The 23,642-nt window shown below is 42.0% G+C and overlaps 1 protein-coding gene across 3 annotated transcripts in view; it reads right to left on the minus strand.

The window, feature by feature from the left end:
• Positions 1 to 23,642, minus strand: part of ANKDD1B (ankyrin repeat and death domain containing 1B) — a 47,731-nt gene that overhangs the window by 19,348 nt on the left and 4,741 nt on the right. For all 3 annotated transcript variants that reach the window (XR_016441193.1, XM_090038075.1, XM_090038074.1), the window contains exons 2-8: positions 18,799 to 18,902; positions 15,207 to 15,305; positions 6,919 to 7,017; positions 6,718 to 6,822; positions 5,665 to 5,763; positions 2,370 to 2,468; positions 993 to 1,091 (exon numbers count right to left, since the gene is read on the minus strand). Coding sequence is in view for 2 of the 3 variants with exons in the window: in XM_090038075.1 (XP_089894201.1) it covers positions 993 to 1,091; positions 2,370 to 2,468; positions 5,665 to 5,763; positions 6,718 to 6,822; positions 6,919 to 7,017; positions 15,207 to 15,305; positions 18,799 to 18,902 (704 nt within the window). In the remaining variant the exon portion in view is untranslated. The remainder of the gene's footprint in view (positions 1 to 992; positions 1,092 to 2,369; positions 2,469 to 5,664; positions 5,764 to 6,717; positions 6,823 to 6,918; positions 7,018 to 15,206; positions 15,306 to 18,798; positions 18,903 to 23,642) is intronic.

The following is a 23,642-nucleotide window of genomic DNA, read 5'->3' on the forward strand; positions in this document are numbered from 1 at the left end:
TCTAAAAATTCAACTCTCCTCTGATCTATTCTCAGGAAAAAGAAGATCCAACTTATTCAGTTAATCCTTTGCCACTGAAAACGAAGCTTTCCCTGTATCTCCCAATCCTGTAGATTGGTGTGACCTTTAACAAATAACGATGCTCAGGTTTGCACACTTCCCAAACTTCTGAAAAAACCTGTTAACACTTTGGCCAAAAGAAGCAAGAATGGGCTTTTGACAATGAAACATAGAAAAAATTATACCGTAGGTAAAAAGTTACCCTGGTGGATGGTGAATTATCAAATGCTGCAGTGACTCTAAGCTAAAACATATCAGAAATATGTTTAGATTTTAAATGGAGTTAGAGTGTTATAGCTGTGATGGTCCAATAAATGTATAAAGGTGAGGAATTTTTTGTGATATCTTTTATTGGACCAACTGCATAGCTGGGAGAGAAGATAGATAAGCTTTTGGGCCCAAACTCCCCTTCCTCGGGTTTCTTCCCCAATTGTGTAGTTAGTTTAATAAAAGAAATAAAGAAAACACTCACCACTTATATTTACTACATGCAGCAGCCACTGTCCCTTCTGCTATCAGAACATGCTTCTGTTCTCAGTTTTTTAGGGACCAAGAGGTTCACCTCAAATTCCTGTGCTAGGCCAAGACCATTAAACAAATGAAAATTGAACCTGAATCCAGGAATCAGATGTGGACAACATGTTTATCATCAGCTCAGTTGTTATATACTGCCAAAAATGCAGATTTTTCAATTACCTCTGGTGATTACTTTTCCAAGCCATATGTTTTATTACTGAATATAAAATAAATAACAAAGGCTCAACACAACATAAATATCTAGTGTAATTTTTTCCACTATCTTAAAGACCTATTAAAAATATTGTTTCCCTGTCCTTACAAAAAATATTTGCCTTTAGTGCATAGAACATGGCCCTTCACAGAGTCTAGGATGTCCCATTAACTATACCTGCGAAGAAATACTATACACATACTTTATTAGAAATGTTGATGTCACTTCCTGCTTCCAGTAACATCTCAACACAGTTTTCATGACCTCCTTCAACAGCCAAGTAAAATGGTGTTTCTCCATTCTAGCCCAACATAATAAAAAGAAAAATGTCTGTTAACATTCAATCTGTGCAACTGTGAAACAGATCTACTTTGCCATGTTATGTGGTGCATATGGTATATACAAGCTTAGCCAGAGTGATACAGAATAAGGAGAAAATGAGGTTTGGTTATGATGGTAATAATATCTGAATCCTTTGTTATTAACATGTGCATGGTTACAACAAAAATTTCTAACAAATATATCCTTATACTAATCTAGTACAAATATACACAAGCTCTATTTTCATATTTTTATTGCTTTTGTGTGTTTAAAATCCCCACGCACTACTAGACACAACTATGACCACAGATTGCAATGACAGACACACCAGTAAAACAATATTGCTATGGGTGTGATATGTACTGGATGGATTGAGTGCCAGAAATTAGTTTTTGCCAGCCCAATTTTGCGTATTTCTGATATGTTCTTGATTTTGGCATCAGCTAAAAAGAGCAGTAAATCTCCTACATTTTTATTTTTTAGATTTAATAAAAATCAATCCATAGCCCTGGTGAGTCTTCAGAATAAATGAGATACATAGCACAGTTACCTAAAATCCTTGTTTCTCATTTTTACTTAATACTTGTGCATATTTAAAGTTACCCCACCATTTCAATGTTTACTGTAGCATTAGTCTTTTCTAACTTTCTCTCACTTACCAACATGGGGATATTTTGGTTGGTATTTTAGTAAATTGGATGCTAATGAAAGGAACGAGCCTGACAATCATGGAGTTGAAAGACCTCTGTTTAACCACAGAACAGACTGAGTATGTGCAACACCTGCAGTAGCAGCAACAGTTTTATCATGTCACTCTGCCAATGGACAAGGTCATTCAGGAAGGACCACACTGAGGTGCAGTTTGTGTCCCGTTAATCCATGACCTCTCTGCTGAGACAGCAGAATAGAGTGCCAGCCAGAGGGGAGATTTCTGTGATGTGCCCATCTGCTCATTATGTATAAGGCACTTCATTACAGAGTGGGCAACAGATGACAGCATCTTCCATACCCTACTGACCCAAGCTAGATGAAAGCAGAAACACTGAGGTAAAAATCTATAGCATCTCTTCATTCTCCTTTGTTGACTTAGCATAAAGGCTTAAAGGAACTTTGATGCATGCATGCTCTGTGCTGACTAGTTTATAGAAACTCTATTTACTTTACAGCTATTTTGGTTTTATTTTTAAATCTTGGCTTTTATGTTTGCCTTGCATACCTTTTACCTTTATTTCCCTCAGCATCTTCTGTGTATTCTCACCTCATTGAGTTCATTTATTTCTTCCCATTGATTCAGCAGAATTTCCACCACCTCGCTGTGACCATTTTTAGCAGCTAAATGCAGTGCAGTGTTTCCTTCCTTTAAACGTAAACATCCAGAAACATAATGTAAGCCCCAAATTAAGTACAGGGTGTTGCAATTACAAGAAAACAATAGCTTCTGGACTTTAGGGAGATATTTAAATACAAGGCACTGTGGTATCTTCATCTACTGAACATAGACAATATCAGATCATAGGCCTGCACCTCAAAAAGGGAAGAAGCAGCTCTATGGGAGATTCAGATATTTTCCCAATACTGAGGAAGTCTGAATTAGCACAGGGAAAGGAAGATATAAGGATGTAGTGGCTGTATCAGTCTCTCTGCAACTTCCCTGAAGTTTTCAAAGTATCCACCTATGGAATGGCCTGAAATCTCTGCCTACCCTGCAACCAAGTAAAGAAAACCCAGCCCTCAAGAGGGTAAGGCAGAGGGAAAATTGTAAAGTGTTTCCAATGGAATTTTGTTTCATTTTACAGATGTCTCCATGAAAGGAATCTAGGTCTGGCTAAAAGCATCTTAAAAAGCAACAACTTACAAAGCTTGAGGGCCAAAACCTCAGTTGGTGTAAAATGGTGTAGTACCACTAAAATAAATGAAGTTATCTTCACTGTTTTCCCCCTGCCTTACACCATGCTCAGATATTTACAAAAAGAAAACAACAAAAATAAAACAAGCACACACACCTATGGTAAACAGCAGTGTGAGAAGAACTATGGGCACCAACAGATGTGCACACTCCCCCACCCCTCCACCCCGACTCCCAGTTCTGGGGCTGTCAGGAGGAAGGGAGAGGGGGGAAGCGAGCTGCTGGCTGTGGTTTGATACCTTGATGCCTGAGCTCAGGGGGGTCACAAGGCAGAGAGGTCCTGCAGCTCAGGCTGGGCAAACCCCAGCTGGCAGCTTGCTCCCCCTCTTCCATCCCTTCCTGCTGACAGCCCCAGGGGCAGGGCTGGGCCACATTAGCGTATCTACTACTATTCCCCCCAGCTTGGTGTCAACTGCAAACTTGCTGATGATGTACTCTATGCCATCTTCCAGTCTGCTTATGAAGACACTGAACAAAACCAGGCCTGGGACCAAACCCTGGGGCACTCCACTTGATACCAGCTGCCAACTAGACATCAAGACATTTATTACTACCTTCCAAGCCTGATGCTCCAGCTAGTTTTCTATCCATCTTACAGTCCATAAGCCCACACTTCCTTAGCTTGCCTGCTAGAATGTTGTGGGAGACCATATCAAAAGCCTTGCTAAAATCAAGGTATACCACATTCACTAGTCTCCCTGCATCCACAGAGCCAGTCATCTCATCATAGCAGGCAATCGGGTTGGTCAGGAATGACTTGCCCTTGGTGAATCCATGCTGACTGTTGCTAATCACCTTCTTCTCCTCCATCTTCTCCTCCTCCAAGTGCTTAGAAATAGATTCCTCGAGGATCTGCTCCATGATTTTTCCAGGGGCTGAAGTGTAGGTGACTGGTCTGTAGTTCCCTGGATCCTCCTTTTCTTAAATATGGGCACTATGTTTACCCTTTTCCAATCATCCGAGACCTCTCCTGATCATCCTAAGTTTTCAAAGACGATGGCCAGTGGCTCTGCAACCTCATCAGCCAACTCTCCCAGCACCCATGGGTGCATCCCATCTGGCCCCATGGAATCGTATATGTTCAGCTTTTCTAAAGAGTTCGTAACCTGTTCTTTCGTTACTGTTGCCTGCTCACCTCCTCCCCAAACTGTGCTGCCAGTTGCAACAGTCTGGGAACTAACCTTACCTGTGAAGACTGAGGTGAAGAAGGCATTGAGCACTTCAGCCTTTTCTGCATCCTCTGTCATAAGGTTGTCTCCCCCGTTCAGTAAGGGACCCACACTTTCCCTGATCCTCCTCTTGCTACTGACATACTTGTAGAGATCCTTCAAGTCTCTTGCTAGCTGCAATTCCAATTGTGATTTGGCCTTCCTGACTTCACCTCTGCATGCCCAAGCAATGCTCTTATACTTGTCTCTATTTGTCCGAGTTTCCACTTCTTATAAACTTCCTTTTTGTGACTTAGTTTACTGAAGAGTTCCCTGATAAGTCAAACTGGGTTTCTGCCATACTTACTAGTCTTCCTACACATTGGGATGGTTTGTTCCTGCACCCTCAGTAAGGCTTCTTTCAAATACAGTCACCTCCCCTGGACGCTTTTTCTCCTCAGGCTGGCCTCCCAGGGGATCCTGCCCATCAGTTCCCTGAGCAAGTCAAAGTCTTCTTTTCTGAAGTCCAAAGTCCTTACTCTGCTGCTCTCCATCCTTCCTTTCCTTGCTGCCGATGTCACCATGGCTGCCTGTGTGTGGGTTCCTGCTCACTGCCACCACGCCCCCGCCACTACTGCCACTGCCTGTGGGCAGTCATCATGCCACCCCAGCCTCAGGAGGCACAAGTCGTTCATGACCCAGAGACTTTCAACAGGCCTATCTCCAGTTTCATACTGGAGTTCTCAACCATCATACAGCTCTTTTACATAAAGTGCAACTCCTACTCTTCTTCCCTGTCTGTCATTCTTGAACAGTTTATACCCATCTATGACAGTGCTCCAGTCATGCAAGCTATCCCACCAAGTCTGTTATTCTGATCACATCATAGCTCCATGATTGTACAAGGACTTCCAATTCTTCCTACTTGTTTCCCAGGCTCCATGCATTTGTGTATAGGCACCTGAGGTAAGTTGCTGATTGCCCTGATTTCTCAAGTATGAAAACACCTCTCCTGTTGCCCACTCCTGCTTGCTCTTCCTCCAGGTCTCCTACTTTCCTCAGGGCTCGGGCAGTTCAGGAACACTGCTAAGTGTCTGTCTGCATCTTTATGTGCCACAATAGCTTTGAAAACCAGGCCTGAAGCAGCATGCCCAAAGTCACACAGGAAGTTGACAGCAGAGCAATGAAACCAAGACTCCCAATTCCTAGGTCAGCAGCTTAACTATTCAACCACCTTTCCTCTTCTAGTATTAGCTTTGGATTACATCATCTATATTATTAATAGACATCAAAAAGCTTCTAGATAATAAGCACTGAGAGTTCCAGGGTTCTTCAAGGGCCACCCAGTATCACTAACCTAATCTCTTGGGCTATCCTTACAAATCATACTATTGTCTCCATAGGTGTAAGTCTTTCAGTTACACAAGTAACTACACTGGTCTCACTTATAAACTTTAGGCACCATTATATTTTGAGTTATATGGAAAAGAAAAGCTTACCTGATCCTTTTCAGAGGTGAACAGCCTGAGGGAAATCAAACTGTTTATCATGTCAACATGGCCTTTTTCAGCTGCCAGAAGGAAGGGTTTTCTACCTTTCTGGAACAATGCCATCAGAAGAAAGACATTAACATTGCAGAACTTTCACCAGCTACTAGTATCATGGCTTATATATAATAAGAATATGCTATATTGTTGTGGATAAAAATGTACATATGCTGCATATATACATAAACATACAAAGATCTGGAGTCTAACTTTGTAAAGGAAAAGGAAATTTTCCTCAGGATGAGAACTGGATTACCTCAAAGAAGCATTTATAACCTGACCAAAAAGTCTAAAACAATAATAACGGAAACAGAAATTGCTCCAAACTGTTACTTCTTTTGGAGACTAACATATTCAGAGGAAGGATAATTTCATTAAAGCATGAGGTTCTCTATAAAGGACATTATAGATGTCCAAAGACATCTATATTATATATTGCATGTGACCAGAATTCTGAAAATACCGTCAGCTACAGATATCTGTGGCAGTCATAGAGGCTGAATGCAATGGCCAGTACTAGACACTTCAGAAGATGCAAGATGCTCCATAATGGACAACTATGGAACAACCTGCCCCTGGAGATAAATTTTCTGTCTAATCAGGTCAGTTAGCTTATGGCCTGAAGCATTAGATTTGCTTCCCTGATTAAACTTCTATGTTCCTTTTGCTGACTCTAATGCAAGCTATGGGGCTGAGAACTTGCATAGTCAGATAAATACAGCCACTGGGGTTCAAAGGTGTTTTGCCTCTTACAGGAGCATAGCATATTTATTATTGGGGATATGAAACTGCCACTTCACAAGGCAAACTTCTAAAGTGAGATCGTAATGCAGCAGGGCAAGAGGAGATATTTGAGCAAAATGTAGGTCCCTTCACACTGATAAAAATCTGAAGTTCATATATAATAGCTGACTATAAGCTAATACCCTTCATCACTGAAACAGACCTCACAATCTCAAGGTAACAAACCCATAAATCCTATAAGTAACTGAGCATATGCTGTACCTTATCAGGCTTGTTTAATTCATTCAGGCGAAGATCCTGGATAAAGTAATCCACTGTTTTAACATTATTGTTCTGAGCTGCAAAGTGCAGGACGTTCATCCCATCCTAAGGAAAATAAAAATAAGCTCTTTAAGGTTTGATTAGACTTCCTTTCAACATAAAAACATGTTTAATGTTAGTTAAAATATGACACTGACAAACCTGATTCTTAGCCGTTTGATCAGCACCAGCTTTAACCAACATTTTCATTATGTCTATGTTTCCAGACCAAGCTGCAAGATGAATTGCTGTCAACCCATGCTGCAAATAAATAAGGCAGAAATCATATTTAAAAAACCCAACATGCCACAATTCATAGTCTTATATGATGACTTTGATGAATGAGACAGAGCTGATTTTATTCTCCAGGTTTTAGGGCTTCCCCGCTAATATTGCCACTAGAGATGGGTGGATAAATGTGGACATATACATGGGGGTAACCATTATTTGTTCATGGTGGTGGCTCATTTTATTTTTCTTTGTCCTGTGTTTCTTCCCTTACAGTGCCTCCAGTAAAACTCTTAGGGCACTCTATCCACTTTTGTGCCTCTTCTTCCCTCAGACTCATTAATTAAAAGATGCAGAACAAATTAGCTTGGATGCTGCACTCTGCTATGGTGGCTTTTGGTTCCAGAGCTAACACAAGCACCACTAGGTTGACTGTCTCTGCATAGCACTTCCTTCTATGATACAGACATCCCCTGAAGTCCTCCAGATCTGTGTAGATAAAGATTTAAAGGACTCTTTATTTTTCCTTCCAACTTGTTCACTTTGTATATTTGTGTTCACTGCAATGCACACCTTCCCCCAGGGTCTAAAACAGGATGCAGAGACAGTGTGAGGAGCCTGCAGGAAGAATTGGAAAGCCCTGCAAGGTCAAGGAACTGTGATGTGATTGAAATAACAGAGACTTTGTGGAATAGCTTGCATGACTGGAACACTGTCATGGATGGGTACAAACTGTTCAGGAAGGACAGGTAGGGAGGGGACAGGAGGAAGAGGAGTTGCACTTTATGTAAAAGAGCTGTATGATGGTTGAGAACTCCAGTATGAAACCGGAGATGGACCTGTTGAAAGTCTCTGTGTTAAGGTTAGAGAGGAGAGTAACAAGGGTAATGTTGTGGTGAGTGTCTGATATAGACCACCAGATCAGGATGATGAGGTAGATAAGGCTTCCTTCAGACAAGTGGAAGAAGTTTCCAGAATACAGGCCATGGTTCTCATGGGGGACTTCAATACAGCAGTGCACAGGCAATCTAGGAAGCTTTTGGAGAGCATTGGAGACAACTTCTTAGTACAAGTGTTGGAGAGACCAACTAGGGGCCATGCTTTTTTGACCTGCTGCTCACAAATGGGAAGAATTGTTGGGGGATGTGGCAGTGGATGGCACCTTGGGCAGTAGTGACCACAAGATGACTGAGTTCAAGATCCTGAGGAAAGGAAGGAAAGAGAGCAGCAGAGCAAGGACTCTGGACTTCAGAGAAGCAGACTTCAACTCCCTCAGGAAAATGGGCAGGATCCCCTGAGAGGCCAGTCTGAGGGGAAGAGGTGTCCAAGAGAGCTGGCTGTATTTGAAAGAAGCCTTACTGAGGGTGCAGGAACAAAGCATCCTGATGTGCAGGAAGAATAGCAAGTGTGGCAAGCACGAGCTTCGCTTAGGAGTGAACTCTTCAGTGAGCTTAACCACAAAAAGGAAGCTTACAAGAAGTGGAAGCTTGGACAAACAATTTGGGAGGAGTATAAGAAATATTGCTTGAGCATAGAAGGGTGAAGTCAGGAAGGCTTGCTAGTTGCAGCTAGCAAGGAACATGAAGGGTAGTAAGAAGGGTTTCTACAAGTATGTCAGCAACAAGAGGAAAGTCAGGGAAAGTGTGGGTCCCTTACTGAATGGGGGAGGCAACCTAGTGACAGGTGATGAGGAAAAGGCTGAAATACTCAATGCCTTCTTCACAGGCAAGGCTCCCAGACCGCTGCACCAGGCAGCACAGTTTGGGGAGAAGGTGAGCAGCCAACAGTGCTGAAAAAACAGACTGGAGACTATTTAGAAAAGCTGGACATGTACAAGTTGCTGGCCATTACCTTTGTAAACTCATGGCGATCAGGGGAGGCCCCAGATAACTGGAAAAGGGCAAATATTAGGGCAAATACCATTTTTAAGAGTAGAGATGCTTTTAAGTGGAGCAGAGCTGAACAGCTTGAGGGGAGATGCAGGCTACTTGCAGAGGCTCAGGACTCTCCACTCCGCTGCCTTTGTCCCAGGAGCCCTGCGCTGGCTGCACATCCCCTGCCCACCTGGCAGTAGGGGGCACAACTCACTGCTCCTACTGGTGCCAGGCAAGAAGGGAGCCCGTGGCCAGTGCAGGGCTTCCAAGGAAAAGGCAGCAGAGCAGAGAACCCAAAGCCTGCAATGAGCAGCCTACATCTGTCCCACACACAAACTGGGGGGGAGGGGGACACATGCCCCCCATGCCTCCCCCGGGGGTGCCCATAGTGGCAGGGAGTCACCCCCCCACCGCCTGGATGAGCCACCTGTGGCTCCATCCCTCTCCCCCGGGTCCCATGCACTGCCCTGGCTGGGTAGCAACCCCAGCCCCTACCCCACTCCCTCCAACACCATGGGGGCCTCTATCTGCCCCCTCCCTACATTCCTACCCCTCCATAGGCCTACCTACAGGGAGCTGCTCTCCATGCTGCCCGGCAGCATTCCTGGCCATATGCGTACATGCAGCCACACGCATGCGGTGCCCCCTGAGTCTCACTCCCAGCAGACTCAAGCAGGGTCCCTTGCAGGCTAGAATGCCATCCGCCTGCAAGGGGAAATCTGCCATTTCCTGAGGGAACCCAGGCATGCAGGGGCCCCAGCCTTGCAGGAGAGAGGGAACCCAGGTGTCCAGGGCCCTGGCCAGAAGGCATAATTATCAATAAGCGTTATAAGCTACAATACCCAAAAAGCCAATAGCCAATAATGTCATTTTCCCTTTTATTGGTGCCAATCCCAAATGCAACTGATATATCGGTGCACCTCTAGATGGTTCCATGAAATTTGTCCTCGATTTCTTTACTGCTCAAAATATATTTAAAAAGCTGGAAAGCAGCAACTAAAAATAATTTATCACAGAGGATATTTTAATGTTGTTCAGAAACAAATTACCCAAACACAGATGATACAGACTTGCAATTCATAGTGATTAAAATTACACAATGCTCAACTCAACAGTAAACTTCCTAAAAGCCCTTTCTGAGTCACTTTTACAGAGAATTATTGTTCAAAGACAATTGTCCACTTCTTATAAAATCATTCTGTTAGCATTATATAATACAGTTATTCATTTTAGACTATTCCATATTAACCAAGTAGATGGTTTTTAGCTTGTCAGACAAAAGTACATAATAATATAGCTAAATCAGTGTAAACATTTTGCTTATAACATTACAACATTTACTCAAATATTGATATTATTGGAGAGGACAATTAAGCTTCTAAAATACAACTCTATTGTTCCTTGCTTCTATAGGCAAGTATTTTATCACAAGGCAAATTTAGAGCTACAACACAATCGGACATGCACGAGACATAAAAAAGTCGATTCAGTTGCAAACCCTGGCTGTGGTAAACAGGCTTGGTCCTATGATTTTATATCTCTCTTTCAGAAAGACCTCCATAGTTGGTGTAGGGTAACTACTCAGCCATGCTAAAGGCTTTTCAAGATCCTGTTCCATCTCACTTCACCTATAAGGTATATGATCCATTAAAGGAAGGGGAGAGTTTGTGATATGCAGACAGACATCAGCAAGCAAATGACACAATTTTCTTCCTTTTGGAACCCAAATGACATAATACATTCATTTTTCCAGTGGCTGGCCCATAAAGGGACTCAAATAGGACTGAAGAGCAAGCCATACGAGGAAAGGCTAACAGATATAGGACTGTTCAGCCTAGAAAAGATAGGACTTTGGGGGAATTTGGTGGCAGCTTACAAATATATCAAGGGTGAGCATCATGGGCTAGGCAAACAACTATTCACCCAAATGCCCCAGGGGAAAACCAGGAGCAACAGTCATAAACTCCTAGAAGAAGGTTTCAAACTAGATATAAGGAAAAAAATTCTTCACAGTTCGTGTGACCAGACTCTGGAATAGACTCCCAGTGGGGGTGGTGCAGGCAACTACCCTGGAGATCTTCAAAAGGAGACTGGACATACATCTTTCTAGGGTTATTTGACCCCAGCAGTCTTTCCTGCCCAAAGCAGGGGGGCTGGACCCGATGATCTCATGAGGTCCCTTCCACCCCTCAACTTCTGTGAATCTGTAAATGAAAACACACTGGCCCAAACTCAGTCTAAACAGAATGGAAATGGTACTGGCAGATTAGGAGAAGTCACCTATTGGGTATGGTAGCCATGGTGATTGCCTCTTTGCCTGAGCAGGATTTACCCAGGCTTTCGTGAAAATATTTATTTATTTATTTAATGTATATGCCTCCCTACCAAACAAAGCAGTATGCAATTTAGGGGTACACCTCTGCATCTTCTCTTACCCTGGAGTGCCAAGGAACTTCAGTTGTTTGAATGCCTCTGTCATCTCACATACAGCATTTATCTTGGTTGTGGGCTTTACAGCAATTATTCATGCCTTTTTTACTTGAATACTAGAATATTGCAAAATACGGCATGTGAAACTATCCTTAGAGACCTCTTTAAAGTCACAACTGTTTTTACAGTGGGATAACCTGCTGATCCTTAAACAGAAAAGAGTTACCTTAGTAGTTTGAAGACTGTATTGGTCTTACATTCACTTCAGGTTGTTGTTTTTAAAACACAGCTTTACTTATAATATAGTTGCTTCAAATGCCTCTATTGGCTAAAGCTAATTGAGATAAATTTGCTTTTCACATACACTACACATACACATTTAATCTAGCACTGTAAGGACGTGTCTACACATCGCTGTGCTTTAGTATTTCCTTTTGGAAGTACTAAAGCACAGCACAGTAACTATCTGTACTGCGACATGTGCACAGTAAGTGCATGGTTAAATTTTGCCACTACTTCACTATAGCGGTGCGCTAAAATGGGGGAGCACGCCGCTATGGTGAAGTAGCTGCCAACCGTGTGTAAACTCGTGTGATTGCTATGTCGCCATGGCGCACCATACAGCAATGTAGCACATTGCTACGGCAATGCAGGGTGATTTGTAGATGCACCTCAAACGCCCGAGTCTGTATCTATTGAAGTTGATGGCCAATGGAACAGAATATTCTGCAGAACAAAGAGTAGTTTTATTGCAAATGCTTGCCAGAAAACATATGCAACAGTAATAAAATACCTAGGTGGAAGAAACATGGCTATAAGACTAGTGTCTTGGCACATTTTCCTGATCAAACCCGTCACCTCATTTTTCCTTTTGCTACTTCAGTTTGGATTTTCATTTGCAACAGACAGCCAACATTTGCACAATTTAATGTATAAGCCTACTCACAAAGCAACTTCCTTTCCCTCTTTGGGACTCACCACTGACTTCATAGTCAAGTGCTTTGCCTTACCTTACATTTAGAACATGACTTACTTTTGTATTTTAGAAACCTATGGATACCACATGTAGGAGAAATGGATCATACAATGAAGTAATCTTAAATTTTACAGCTAATTATTTGTCCTCCCTGGCTCACAACAAAAACCATAGTCAGGATTTCTCAATGTAATTTAATTTCTTTTTTGTGAAAGAACAAAAGCATAAGACGTTTTCCATGGAAAATAAATATTTAGAAAGGATATAATTATTCCTAGGTACTTTACAAAATATCTCAAACTGAAGGTTTTGAGAAATCTAAACCCCTCTTCTCTCTTAAGGTCCTCAGAATAATAAATTCCAAATACAGGAAAGGAAAGAAAAACAAAGTCGTAAATGGTTTCATAGTTTCATAGTTAGTAGGGTTGGAAGGGATCTGAGCAGATCATCAAGTCCGACCCCTGCCATGGCAAGAAAGAGTACTGGGGTCAAACGACCCCAGCAAGGTTGTGTTTAAAAAAATACAATACCTAATTATTCATACTTTTTTTTTCACAAGCCATCTCACCACACAGAGTTATCTGATGCAGAGATGACTGTAGCAGGGTCAGGGGCCCGGGACAAATCAACCTGTGTGGGGGCCTGGACATGGCAACGGTGGGGGAGGGGGAGGAGCCAGATGTGAAGCTGGTCCAGCTCCATGGGGCCCCCAAAGTGCAGGACCCGGGGTAGTCACCCCAATTCGGCTCCCCCGCTCTCCCAGGGAGAGCCCTGATCTGATGTACAAGGTCTGTTAAAAAAATTATTGAGACTGAACATGTATTTGTGGTACAAAGTATTAGGTGGAGGGCATGGCTTTGGTCTGGGCATGTTGGGACTCCTCTGGACAGGTTTGCAGCTCATGATGTTTCTGCAGTTTTCTGTGGCCAGCAGTTGAAGTAAGATTGTTGTGTCTTGCATCCCCTTTCGTTATGTCAGAGTGTCCAGAACAACATGCGTGCATTAAATTTTGCACAGAAATTGGGAAAATGGCAAATGAAACATCTGAATTACTTAAAATAGCATTTGGTGATGACACAATGAGCCATGGAAGAGTTTTTGAATGGTATCATCTATTTAAGGAAGGACGATCATCAGTCAAAAGTGATGAGTGTTTCAGGCGTCCTTCAACATTACAAAATGATGAAAATGTGGCAGCGGTTCACAGTTTGATTCGAAATGATAGGTGACTGACTGTCCAAGAGACAGCAGAAGAAGTTGGAATTTCTGTTGGTTCATGTCATTCAATTCTAACCAGTGATTTGGGAATGAAACAACCAGAAAAACCACCAGAAAAGTGGATACCTGACTCTTGGATGCTTCACCATGACAACGTGCCTGCCCACTCAGCACAGCTTGTGAAGCAATTTTTAGCCAAATTTTAGCCAAACACTGTATCCCACAAGTGCTGCAGCCTCCATATTCACATGATATGGCTCCATGCAACATTTTTTCTTCTCTCAACTAAAGAAAACCTTGAAAGGAAGAAGATTTTGTGATGTGGAAACCATGAAACAAAATTAGGCTGAGCAGCTTTTAGCAGTTCCACAAATTGCTTATCAGAGGTGCTTCCAACAATGGTAGAAACATTGGGAGAAGTGTGTGGCTGCAGACAGAGCATAATTTGAAGGAAATTAAGCTAAAACCCTGTAGATAAAATATTTTGTTTCCTACAGCATCAGTCTCAATACTTTCTGAACAGCCCTCATATACTTTCTCCTCCAACTTTTACAGTATAACTCAAGTTGATTAGAAGTTTCTCAACTAAACATTTTTTTTTACTTTCCATAGAAAATATCAGTTTGTTAAAGGTTTCACAGATCCAGGGTGAATTTTTTGGCTAAAGCAACAGACAGCAAACTGGCCAACTGGTTAGGACATTCATCTGGGACATGCAGAAAGCAGAACAAGGTGACATCTTGGGGCACCTACACACGTGCTGGATTTCTGCTCCAATGCTTGCTAATTAGCACATCAGAACAGACTTTATTAATCAATTCTTCTAGAACGTGCTAATTATCATGCACCAGCAGCCTCCGCATCACATGTATTCAGTGTCCCTGTGCTTCAAAATGGCGACGGGGGCACCTTAACTAAAGCTCCTTGAGCAAGTTTAGTTTAAGCACCGCTACTGCCATTTTGAAGCGCAGGATGCTGAATATACGTTACATTGTGGGCACTTTAATTAGAGTGGTTCTAGGAGCTGCTTTCATTAAAGCACCCCCTTCTACCCTGGAGCACACATAAAGATGCTCATTGAAACTCATGGGTTCAGAGAGACAAACTTTCCTAGCCAACAGCTTACTTGGTGTAGTTGTTCTAATACAGAGCACTTGAAGGCTGTTTCTATTTATAGAGGATGCCAGATTCATTCACAGCTCCCCAGGATTTTGGGGTGATAGCAGCTGAAAGTCACCATTAGACACAGATGAACACATGCACACCAACAGCAGCAGTGTTGCAATTATGGGCATCCTCAGACATACTGTATTGCCTCACCTGGGCTGCTTCCTAAACTGGAAGCAGTGCAGCTAATTAGCACTGGTGAGCAGTATTACCAGCTTGACCTGCTCAGTGTCACATGTATGCAACTACACTGCTTCAAGGTCAGGGAGTAATATGTTTGAAAGTCACTACTGCCTGGCCTGGTAAATTTGCCTTGCATGGACCTGGCTTAAGACTGCAGCCAACTGTCCACCTTTTTAATTTAACTTTGCTTGTCTAAAATGTTTGTGAGGCAGGGGAAAGGCAGGTTCTTACAAATTAAATGACAGCTAATACCTTGTAAAATAGAGGGAAGCAAGAAGATCCATTTTCTCCATATCTGTCAGTACTTTTCCACCAGACCATTCTTAAATGGTGTACTGTACATTAACCAACCTGTGAAAAACAAGTTTGTTTACCTTATCTGCTATATCAACCCTGGCTTTGTGATGGAGAAGAAAATCCACAGTGGAAAAATGACTTCCTGCAACAGCGAAGTGGAGTGCTGTGCGTTTCATCTGAAATAAGCACAACCTGAGTTGGTGGGTATGAAATATAGTTCTTTTCATTAGACAGACAGTCAGGACTTCTGAAGTCCCTGATCACAGCTCACTATTATGTAATCCTCTGCAAGTCTCTCCTTGACAATAGCTAAAATTTGCAATTTTATGCGTTTGTTTTCTCCTGCTTAACTTAAAAAACACCATTGAATGATGTGGTGAAACCAGAATTCTTTAGGTATTTATATGCCAATGATAAGCCTTTCAGTAAAACCAACTGAGGAGGCAAACAGAGATTAAATAATCACCCGTTCCTTAGAGGAGGCATTAATACAACAAAAATTCATTTCCACAATTCCCATTTTATGGTTTGATTTAAAAAAGCAAAGGACTCAACTTCTGGGATTAGATTCATTTCTTGACAGCGTCCTGATTGCTGAATATTTGCTTTTGATTGTATCTATGCAATGCATGACTGGAATTATCTTTTTCAGTATTAGTCACCTCTTCAGTATAATACATTATCTATGCAAAACAAGGCTTCCACCCAAAAAGTAAAAAGTGAGCAATTTTACACACGTAAACAGTCTCAGTGTACGCCTAGGTATAAATAAAAGTTAATCCAAATTAACAAACAATGCGAATTTCAAGTGGACTGATTAACCTGCATTTTAACCCAGTATGGAAAATTTCATAGGTGGCCTTAATTTGTTTTAATGTAATGAACTTGTGTTGAGCTAAACCACATTAAAGACATTTTAATTCTGAATAAGAGTCTCTACATCAGAATTTAATCAGTTCAAGACCACTTAATCTATTAAAAAGTGAATTTAGATTAATCTTCCTGAGTTTCTCTTGTGTAGATAAGAGCTTACTGAGTTCAATGGGTCTACTCACAGAAGTAAGGCCAGGTCAACCAGGTATATAATGAGACAGAACATGTGACAGTTGGGCCAGAAAAAGTTACTTGTATAGATTAAGTTACAGAAGCAAAGTAGCCTTCCTTCCAATGCAGTTCATTTTGCCTGGAGAGGGAAGTACAAAAAGGCTTGAATAAACTCTGCCAGTTTTGCCAATTTAAGGTAAGCGCACATTGCCTATACATTACAGCAGGGGTCGGCAACCCCCAGCACATGTGTTGAGCATGGCATGCGAGGCCATTTTCCTTGGCACACATTGGTGCCAGGGAGGCAGCAGCTGTTTGCAGCCTCCTGGGTGCAGCCAGCCCCAGCTCTGGGTAGCTGCTGCCAGCCAGGAGCCAGGGCTGCTCCCAGCAGACAGCTGGGATGCCGCAAGCACTGCTGGGAGCAGCCTGGGCTCCATGGTTATCAGCAGCTACCCAAAGCTGGGGCTGGCTGCAGCCTGGAGGCTACAAACAGCTGCTGCCTCCCTGCCCCCAGCCCCAGCCCCAGCAGGCACAGTGCCGGCACCTGCTCGCTTCCCGGAGCCTGGGGCCAGGAGATAGCCAGGGCCAGGCCAGGAGGGCAGCAGCTGCTTGTAGCCTCCCGAATGCAGCCAGCTCCAGCTCTAGGGAGATACTGATAGCCATGGAGCCTGGGCTGCTCCCATGGAAGCCCTGCTGCAAGCAGCCCGGGCTTTGTGGCTATCAGCGGCTACCCAGAACCTGGGCCAGCTGCAAATATCTGCTGCCTCTCCACCCCGGCCCCAGCCCAGCTGCCTCCCAGACCCAGACCTGGCCCCAGGCTCTGAAGAGGCAGCACATACTGGCAATGCTCCCTGCTGTGCTGCCCTCGCTGCTTCTGCAAAGCAGCATTGGAACGCATGGAGCAGGGCACGTGAGGCATGCAGAAAGCTGCCTGTTCCCAGCTCCCCGCTGCTCTGTGGCAGGGGCTTTGGGTGGGGGGCAAGGGGCAGCAGGGCTGGGGGGCGGGGGCAGCAGGGCTGGGGGGCAAGGGCTTTGGGTGGGAGGCAAGGGTCATGAGCAGGGCTGGGGGGCAGGGGCAGCAGGGGTGGAGGACAAGGTCTTTGGGTGCAAGGCAAGGGGTAACAGGGCTGGGGGACAGGGGCAAGGGGCACATGCAGGGCATCCTGCCATGTACCTCCTGCCCTCATTTTGTTTTTCTGGCATGCCGACACTCTGGCACCTTCCAAGGTGGGTGTTTTGGGGGGTTTCAGCACTCTGGCCAAAAACGTTGCCTACCCCTGCACTACAGTATATCTACTCTGGCATAGTTCTCCTACTGTAGACCAGGCTGAAATCTATTTTGGATCAGAGAGTTGGACAGCATATTTCTGAAATGGGATACTGTTGCTTTAATCCCTTGAGTCCCATAAAGCAATATGGAGGCAGCAACGATTTTCTACATCCTTGAATTCCACTATCTGTGCCTAAGAAGCAAGCAACATATATTGATGGAAAAATATTCTCGTTTGAGAGAATGTAATTACAAGGATCCTTTATCTTTCTTTTAAAAAGAAGGATTTAGGATTCCACATGCAGGTTGTTTTTTCTGTCCACAGAAAACATACAAAACAGCCCACTTCCTCCCACCCGCAACAGAAAACATATACGAGGCAAAGAAAAAACTCAATAATTTGAGACAAGTAGTATTAGAACATTCAACCCCTGGATGGGTTGTAAAAGGGAAATGAAATGCAGTAGACCAGCCATTGGAAAGGGGCAAAGGCCCACACATTGTTAATAGGAGATGTCTTGGGCTAGTATTCATCTTTAAACTCTACAATGCATTGCATAAAATATCCTAGATCAAATTTAGACCAATGGTCTAAAGGACATCAGTGGAATTCCATTTACATTCACCAGGCCTGAATTCTGATTTCACTCATCAGTCAAAAGTTTCCAGTAAAGTACAGTTGTGTTTCAGTGTACACTGAATGGTGCATTACTTGGAATTTCAATCCATAAAGGATGGTACCTGCATCAATCAACTCTAACAAATGTGAGGTTACATATTATACAGAGGGGAAAATTAGAACTGAGAAATTAAGATAATTGTGCAAGGCCACAACATCAGTATCAGGGCAGAGAATGTAATTCAGCAGCTCTGGGATCCCAGCAGGGTTCGAAATGAGGAAGGCTCCCCAAAAGAGATGAGAGCCCCCTGATAGGAGACAAGAGTCCTCCATAAGCCTCACCATAAGAAATGAGATCCCCCAGCCCTCCCTGTGCCTTTCTAAGCAGCTCAGACAGTGGCAGCAGCGGCTCCTTTTTGCTACCACTGCCACCAACCATTCCTGCCCCCGCCCAACCCCCAAGAGTCAGAGTAATTCAAACCCTGGCTTCCAGTCCTGAGCACAGACTTTTAACACTACAAATTCAAAGGCCTAGACCTAGAGTTATTAAGCTCCTTGCACTCGCTGAGTTTGGAGGTCCTCTATCTGACAGCTTATTCAAATACTTTTCTAGAAGGTAATGCTTAGGCTTATCATGCTAAAAGCAAATACACTAGTGTTTTTGAGATTTCACTTAACCACCAAACACAAGCTGTATTTTTTATCATCAATCTGTCAAACAGTACTTTGTACTCACAATATTTACAGCATTAATATTAACCTTCTTCTTAACTAACTTCTCCATGATTTCCAAATTGTTCATTTTAGCAGCATACTGAAACTCCTTCTCATCTGGTAATACTGTAGAAAATATAACAGTTCATGTTATTAAAGAAATATCCATGAGAAGCTTAAATGATAACTATGCTCCCCTTACTTCCTGTTATTTTGGATATGCACATCTTGTTTCAATATTTTATGTGAATTACTTGCTTTTCCTCAGAATGGCTGTTCCAAGATTACACTTTCCCCTAGACATCTGGTTGATCTTCCTAGTTCTGATTACAGCAAACAGAAATAGAATTTTCACAGCACAGAAAAACCATTAGTTGCACTGCCCAGAATAGTAACAGTTCACTGATAATGTTTCTGCCCCCAAAAACCACAAGACACTTTACAAATGTAAGCATCATAGCACAAACTACAAAAATTCTCTCACTTACCGTTTAAATATAGCCACCTCCTTTTCTGAAACCTAGAAACTGTTGGAGTGAACACACCAACACTTTACAATACAATTTAGGGAAGGAACTGAATTATATCATCCAACTAAAACTGTAGATGGTTTATCAGTAGGAAAAAAAAAGAGATGATTACCTGTGCAAGAATTGTGTTAGGACACAGAATATTGGAATTCTTGTGGGAAAAAGTGCTTTGGAATTTATTAATGGGTCAGAACTTTTATTTTATGTTTCATCCAAAAAGACAGTACCACCAGCAACTTGGTACTCGACTGAGTGCTGAAGACTGAAAAGGCACCTACCTGGACAGCAGTAACACAATACTTTGTGGGCAATAGACAAAAAAAAGAGAATATAAAGAGTTAAAGCTAGACATCAGTCTGGCTAACTTGGAAGTTAGCACACTTCTGCATCAGTAGGCTTCTGTCTCAATATTTAATTAGACACTGATACCAGCAGGACATTAGTTGGAAAGATGTGTAAAATACATACAAATAATTAACTGTTTAGTTCGTAGGCTAAAATATTATAGAAAAAGAGGTACTTCAGTTCAGTACTATCAGAAAACAAAACACTATGTCCTATCAGCAACTCATCCTGCAGCAACTACTGGTTCCTGAGAGATACATGCAAGTTCTGTCCCGCTGCATTCTAGCTTCATGTACTGAAATACATTGAGATTAGTTGAGGTTGAGGTAGTGTGAGCCACTGCACTACAACATCCACTTAACTGAACATTATACATTATCCCTCACCAGGAATAATCCACAGTCACATTATACAAAGCAATCTAGATTACTGAACCGGACATTTCCAAAGCAATTTATTTTTATAGCCTTTTCTATGACCCTTTCAGAGCTGTATCCAAACACCTCACGATGAATGTATTTTTCCTCAAAATATCCTAAAGAGGTAAGAAAGTATTACTTAATCCATTTTATAGACGGGGACATGAACCAAGAATTTCAGCAAGCTGCAAACACAAAAAAGCTTTTCTGGAGTAAATATTAAAAGTGGAAGCTTAAAGTCATCAACAGTGACTTGTTACTCTAACCCAGTGGTCAATCGTGCAGCCTCTGACAGTCAATCTCAGTCTGTCAGAGGCTCCACAATTGAAAGCAGCAGGATGCACGTGGCTGGGCTGAGCCTTTCCCCCGCCACCTGGGCAGGCCTGGGTGAGTGGAGTCAGAGCCTGAGCAGTTTGTCCTGGGGGGGCTGGGTGGGGGCAGGCCCAGGAAGACAGTGTGGGGACCAGGGAACAGTAGATCCTGGGGTGCCCTTTACTTACCAAAAGTGATCTTCACCATAAAAAGGTTGGAGACCACTACTCTAACTAAAGCTATTGCTGTGCATTATACAGAAGTTCATATGCACTCTGCTCTCCTTCACATATAGAATACTAGAGTCAAGATTTCTTAGACTTTTAGGAAAGATAAATGTAAAGAACATTCCATTCAAAACATTAAAAAAATGTAAGGGCTGATGGCAGAAAATAATCCAGAAGTAACAATCTACGCGCAACAGAGACACACATCTTTTAAGCTATAGTATTCTGTATTCATAAGGAAGCATCCCACTCAAAGAAAATGTTGATCTTCCTGTAGGTCAGTTACAATGAAACAACATGCACATAACAATGATTTAAAATTCTTAAGAAATAAATGACCACAAACAAGACTTTGCAATGCTTTAGCACCTTTTATTCAGTATCTAAAAGTGGTTTATAAACATGAAAGCAATCAGGACTTATGGTAGAGGTGATATTTTTTACTAGACCAACTAGATTTTTGCAAAAAAGTTTAAATTTTTAGGAAAAAATTTAGAAATTTCAATTTTTAGAAAAATCTTTAGATTTTTGAAAAAAATCTAGTTGGTCTAATAAAAAATATCACCTCTACCACAAGTCCTGATTGCTTTTTCCTCTACACCAACATGGATACAACCTAGATGCCTTATAAACATTAACTGCTTTAACCACACAACGTGTGACCTATTATTATTTCAAAGATGGGTGAACCAGGGTCACTGTTCAGTTAAAGGTGCAATGGGATCAGATCTGTGATTCCAAAAATTGTGCATCTTACTATGCCACATATGGGTGGCAGGAGGTGTGATTCTGGAATTGGGGATCAGATCTGAATTGTGCACTACTGCTAGTGCAGGGATCAGATCATGATCCTGAGGCCCCTCTGCACTAGCAAGTAGCAAGCAAGATGCCCAGTGTGTCCCTGTAGCTGACAGCATATCAGAGCCCTTGCCAGTGCGCACCTGCAGCCAGAAGCACCAGTCAGCTAACAAGACCTTCCAGCCTCTGGTGCACTCCCAAGTTGGGAGTGCTGATCAGCTGATTGGTGCTAGCCATGCTTTCAATTTAAGGCATGATAGGAACCATCCACAAAGTCATTACATAAATGTTGCGTAATGATTTTGTGGCTTATTCCATTTTATCATAAGTTTCTATAAATTGACTGAATCTATGGTGGCATAATTACTTAAGATGGGATTAAATGGTTAACCATATCTTAAGTATAATGTTGGCCAGGGTCCCAAGAGTCACAGAGGTTAAGTGGCTTATGTGGAGTCACACAGCAAGTTTGTGGCTACACAACAGGCCATGCTCATTCTCATTGCAGGCAGGCAGCATTGCTGACAGCAGCTGAACAATTGTTCATCATTTATGTAGAGGGACCAGAAATGAAGGCCCTGAGTTAGCCATACTATGTAGGGAGAACTCCAAAAATTTAATTTGCTTACTTTGCCTTCAAATAACAAGGAAAAGGAATTAGCACCCTGAGGGGATTTCTTTAATACATCACTCTTGAAAACAATAGATTTGTTAGCCCCCATAAAGAATTCATAATTTCTCTTTTACTCCTACTCAGAGTGAAGAACTGGCTATATACAGGAAGTTTTTTTTTGCTCAGAGCTTGATATATCTTGATACGAAATTCAGGAAGCAAAAACAACCGCATTCCAGTCACACCACAAATTTAGCTTTCTTTATGACCTTTTGTTATTTTTACCAAATGATTTTTTTCATGCATGAAGTTACAAAATCATAGAAATGTCAGACCAGAAATTTATTGAAGGCTTCTCTCTAAGCTGTGGTTTCCACAGCCCTTCATTTCTCCACAGTATTATCAACCTTTCTATTTTCAGGTAGCAGTAAATCTCACTAATGCCAAGACAAAAATCTCCTTAAGACTGTCAAAGAAAGATCTACTTGGCTTCATTTAAACTTTTTGTCCAAGTTTCATCATAATGGTGTTTTTTCCTCACAGTTTCACAAAAAAACTCATTAAAAACATGTATGCTAGCAATAGATTATCTTGTGATGAATAGTACATGATACAAACATAAGAGCATAGCATCACTTTAATGTAACAAACATTTTTGTCTCTTGGAAAGAAAATAAAAGGGCACAGAAGAAAAGCAAAAGAAATTGCCACACTGTTTTAGAAACCTGGGGAAAGAAACACTGTGGAAGGGCAAGCCTTTAAGATTTGACCCATTCTTCATTCTTGCATTTAACTGTTATTTCAATACTAATAGCTTGATTTTCCACCCATTTACATTACTACAAACAAGAACTAATTCCATTGAACTCAAGATGAAGAAAATGACTTACGGCTTCAGTATTCTCAGTTGGAAATGTTCAATTTGAATAATAAATCTTTCCTTGCTTTTTGTCATTGTTTACCTTTCATGGTATCCATAAAGATAAAAATCTGTTGTTACCATACAGGAAGTAGAATATATTTTCTGGGCTAAGCAACAATTTAAGCTAGTTGGAATACATGGAGGGAAAGGAAGACTGGGGGAAATAAGCCATCTAAGTAGATTCAGAGATGTTTGGGTCGGAAGGGACCTTAGCAGATCATGGAGTTCAACACCCTGCCCTGGGCAGGAAAGAGCGCTGGGGTCACATGACCCCAGTCAGGTGCATGTCTAGCCTACTCTTAAAGACCCGCAAGGCAGGGGAGAGCACCATTTTCCTTGGAAGCCCATTTCCGATTTTGCCAACCCTTACCGTAAACAAGTTCTTTCTGATGTCTAACCTAAATTTGCTCTCCAAACCTAAACCTGCTTTCCAGGTAGTTTTCATGTTACATATTTTGGATAGATGTGATTTTCCATATATTCATTTTTTAATTAAAAAGATGTTTTTTTCAGATTTTTGCCTTGTACTTCAAAACCCTCACCCTTTTCCCTTATTTACCACTGGAAGTGTGGGAGAAGGGAAGAAGAAAATGAAGGAAAAAAATATTTTGGTTTAAACTGCAGAAATTCCTTTCTCCTAAATAGTCAATTTTTCTCCTTAAAGATACATTCCTACCAGTTCTAATAGTGACATTTCTTA

The sequence above is a fragment of the Crocodylus siamensis genome, chromosome 3 (assembly GCF_052110815.1).
Source record: "Crocodylus siamensis isolate JL-2025a chromosome 3, ASM5211081v1, whole genome shotgun sequence".
NCBI classification, from domain to species: domain Eukaryota; kingdom Metazoa; phylum Chordata; order Crocodylia; family Crocodylidae; genus Crocodylus; species Crocodylus siamensis.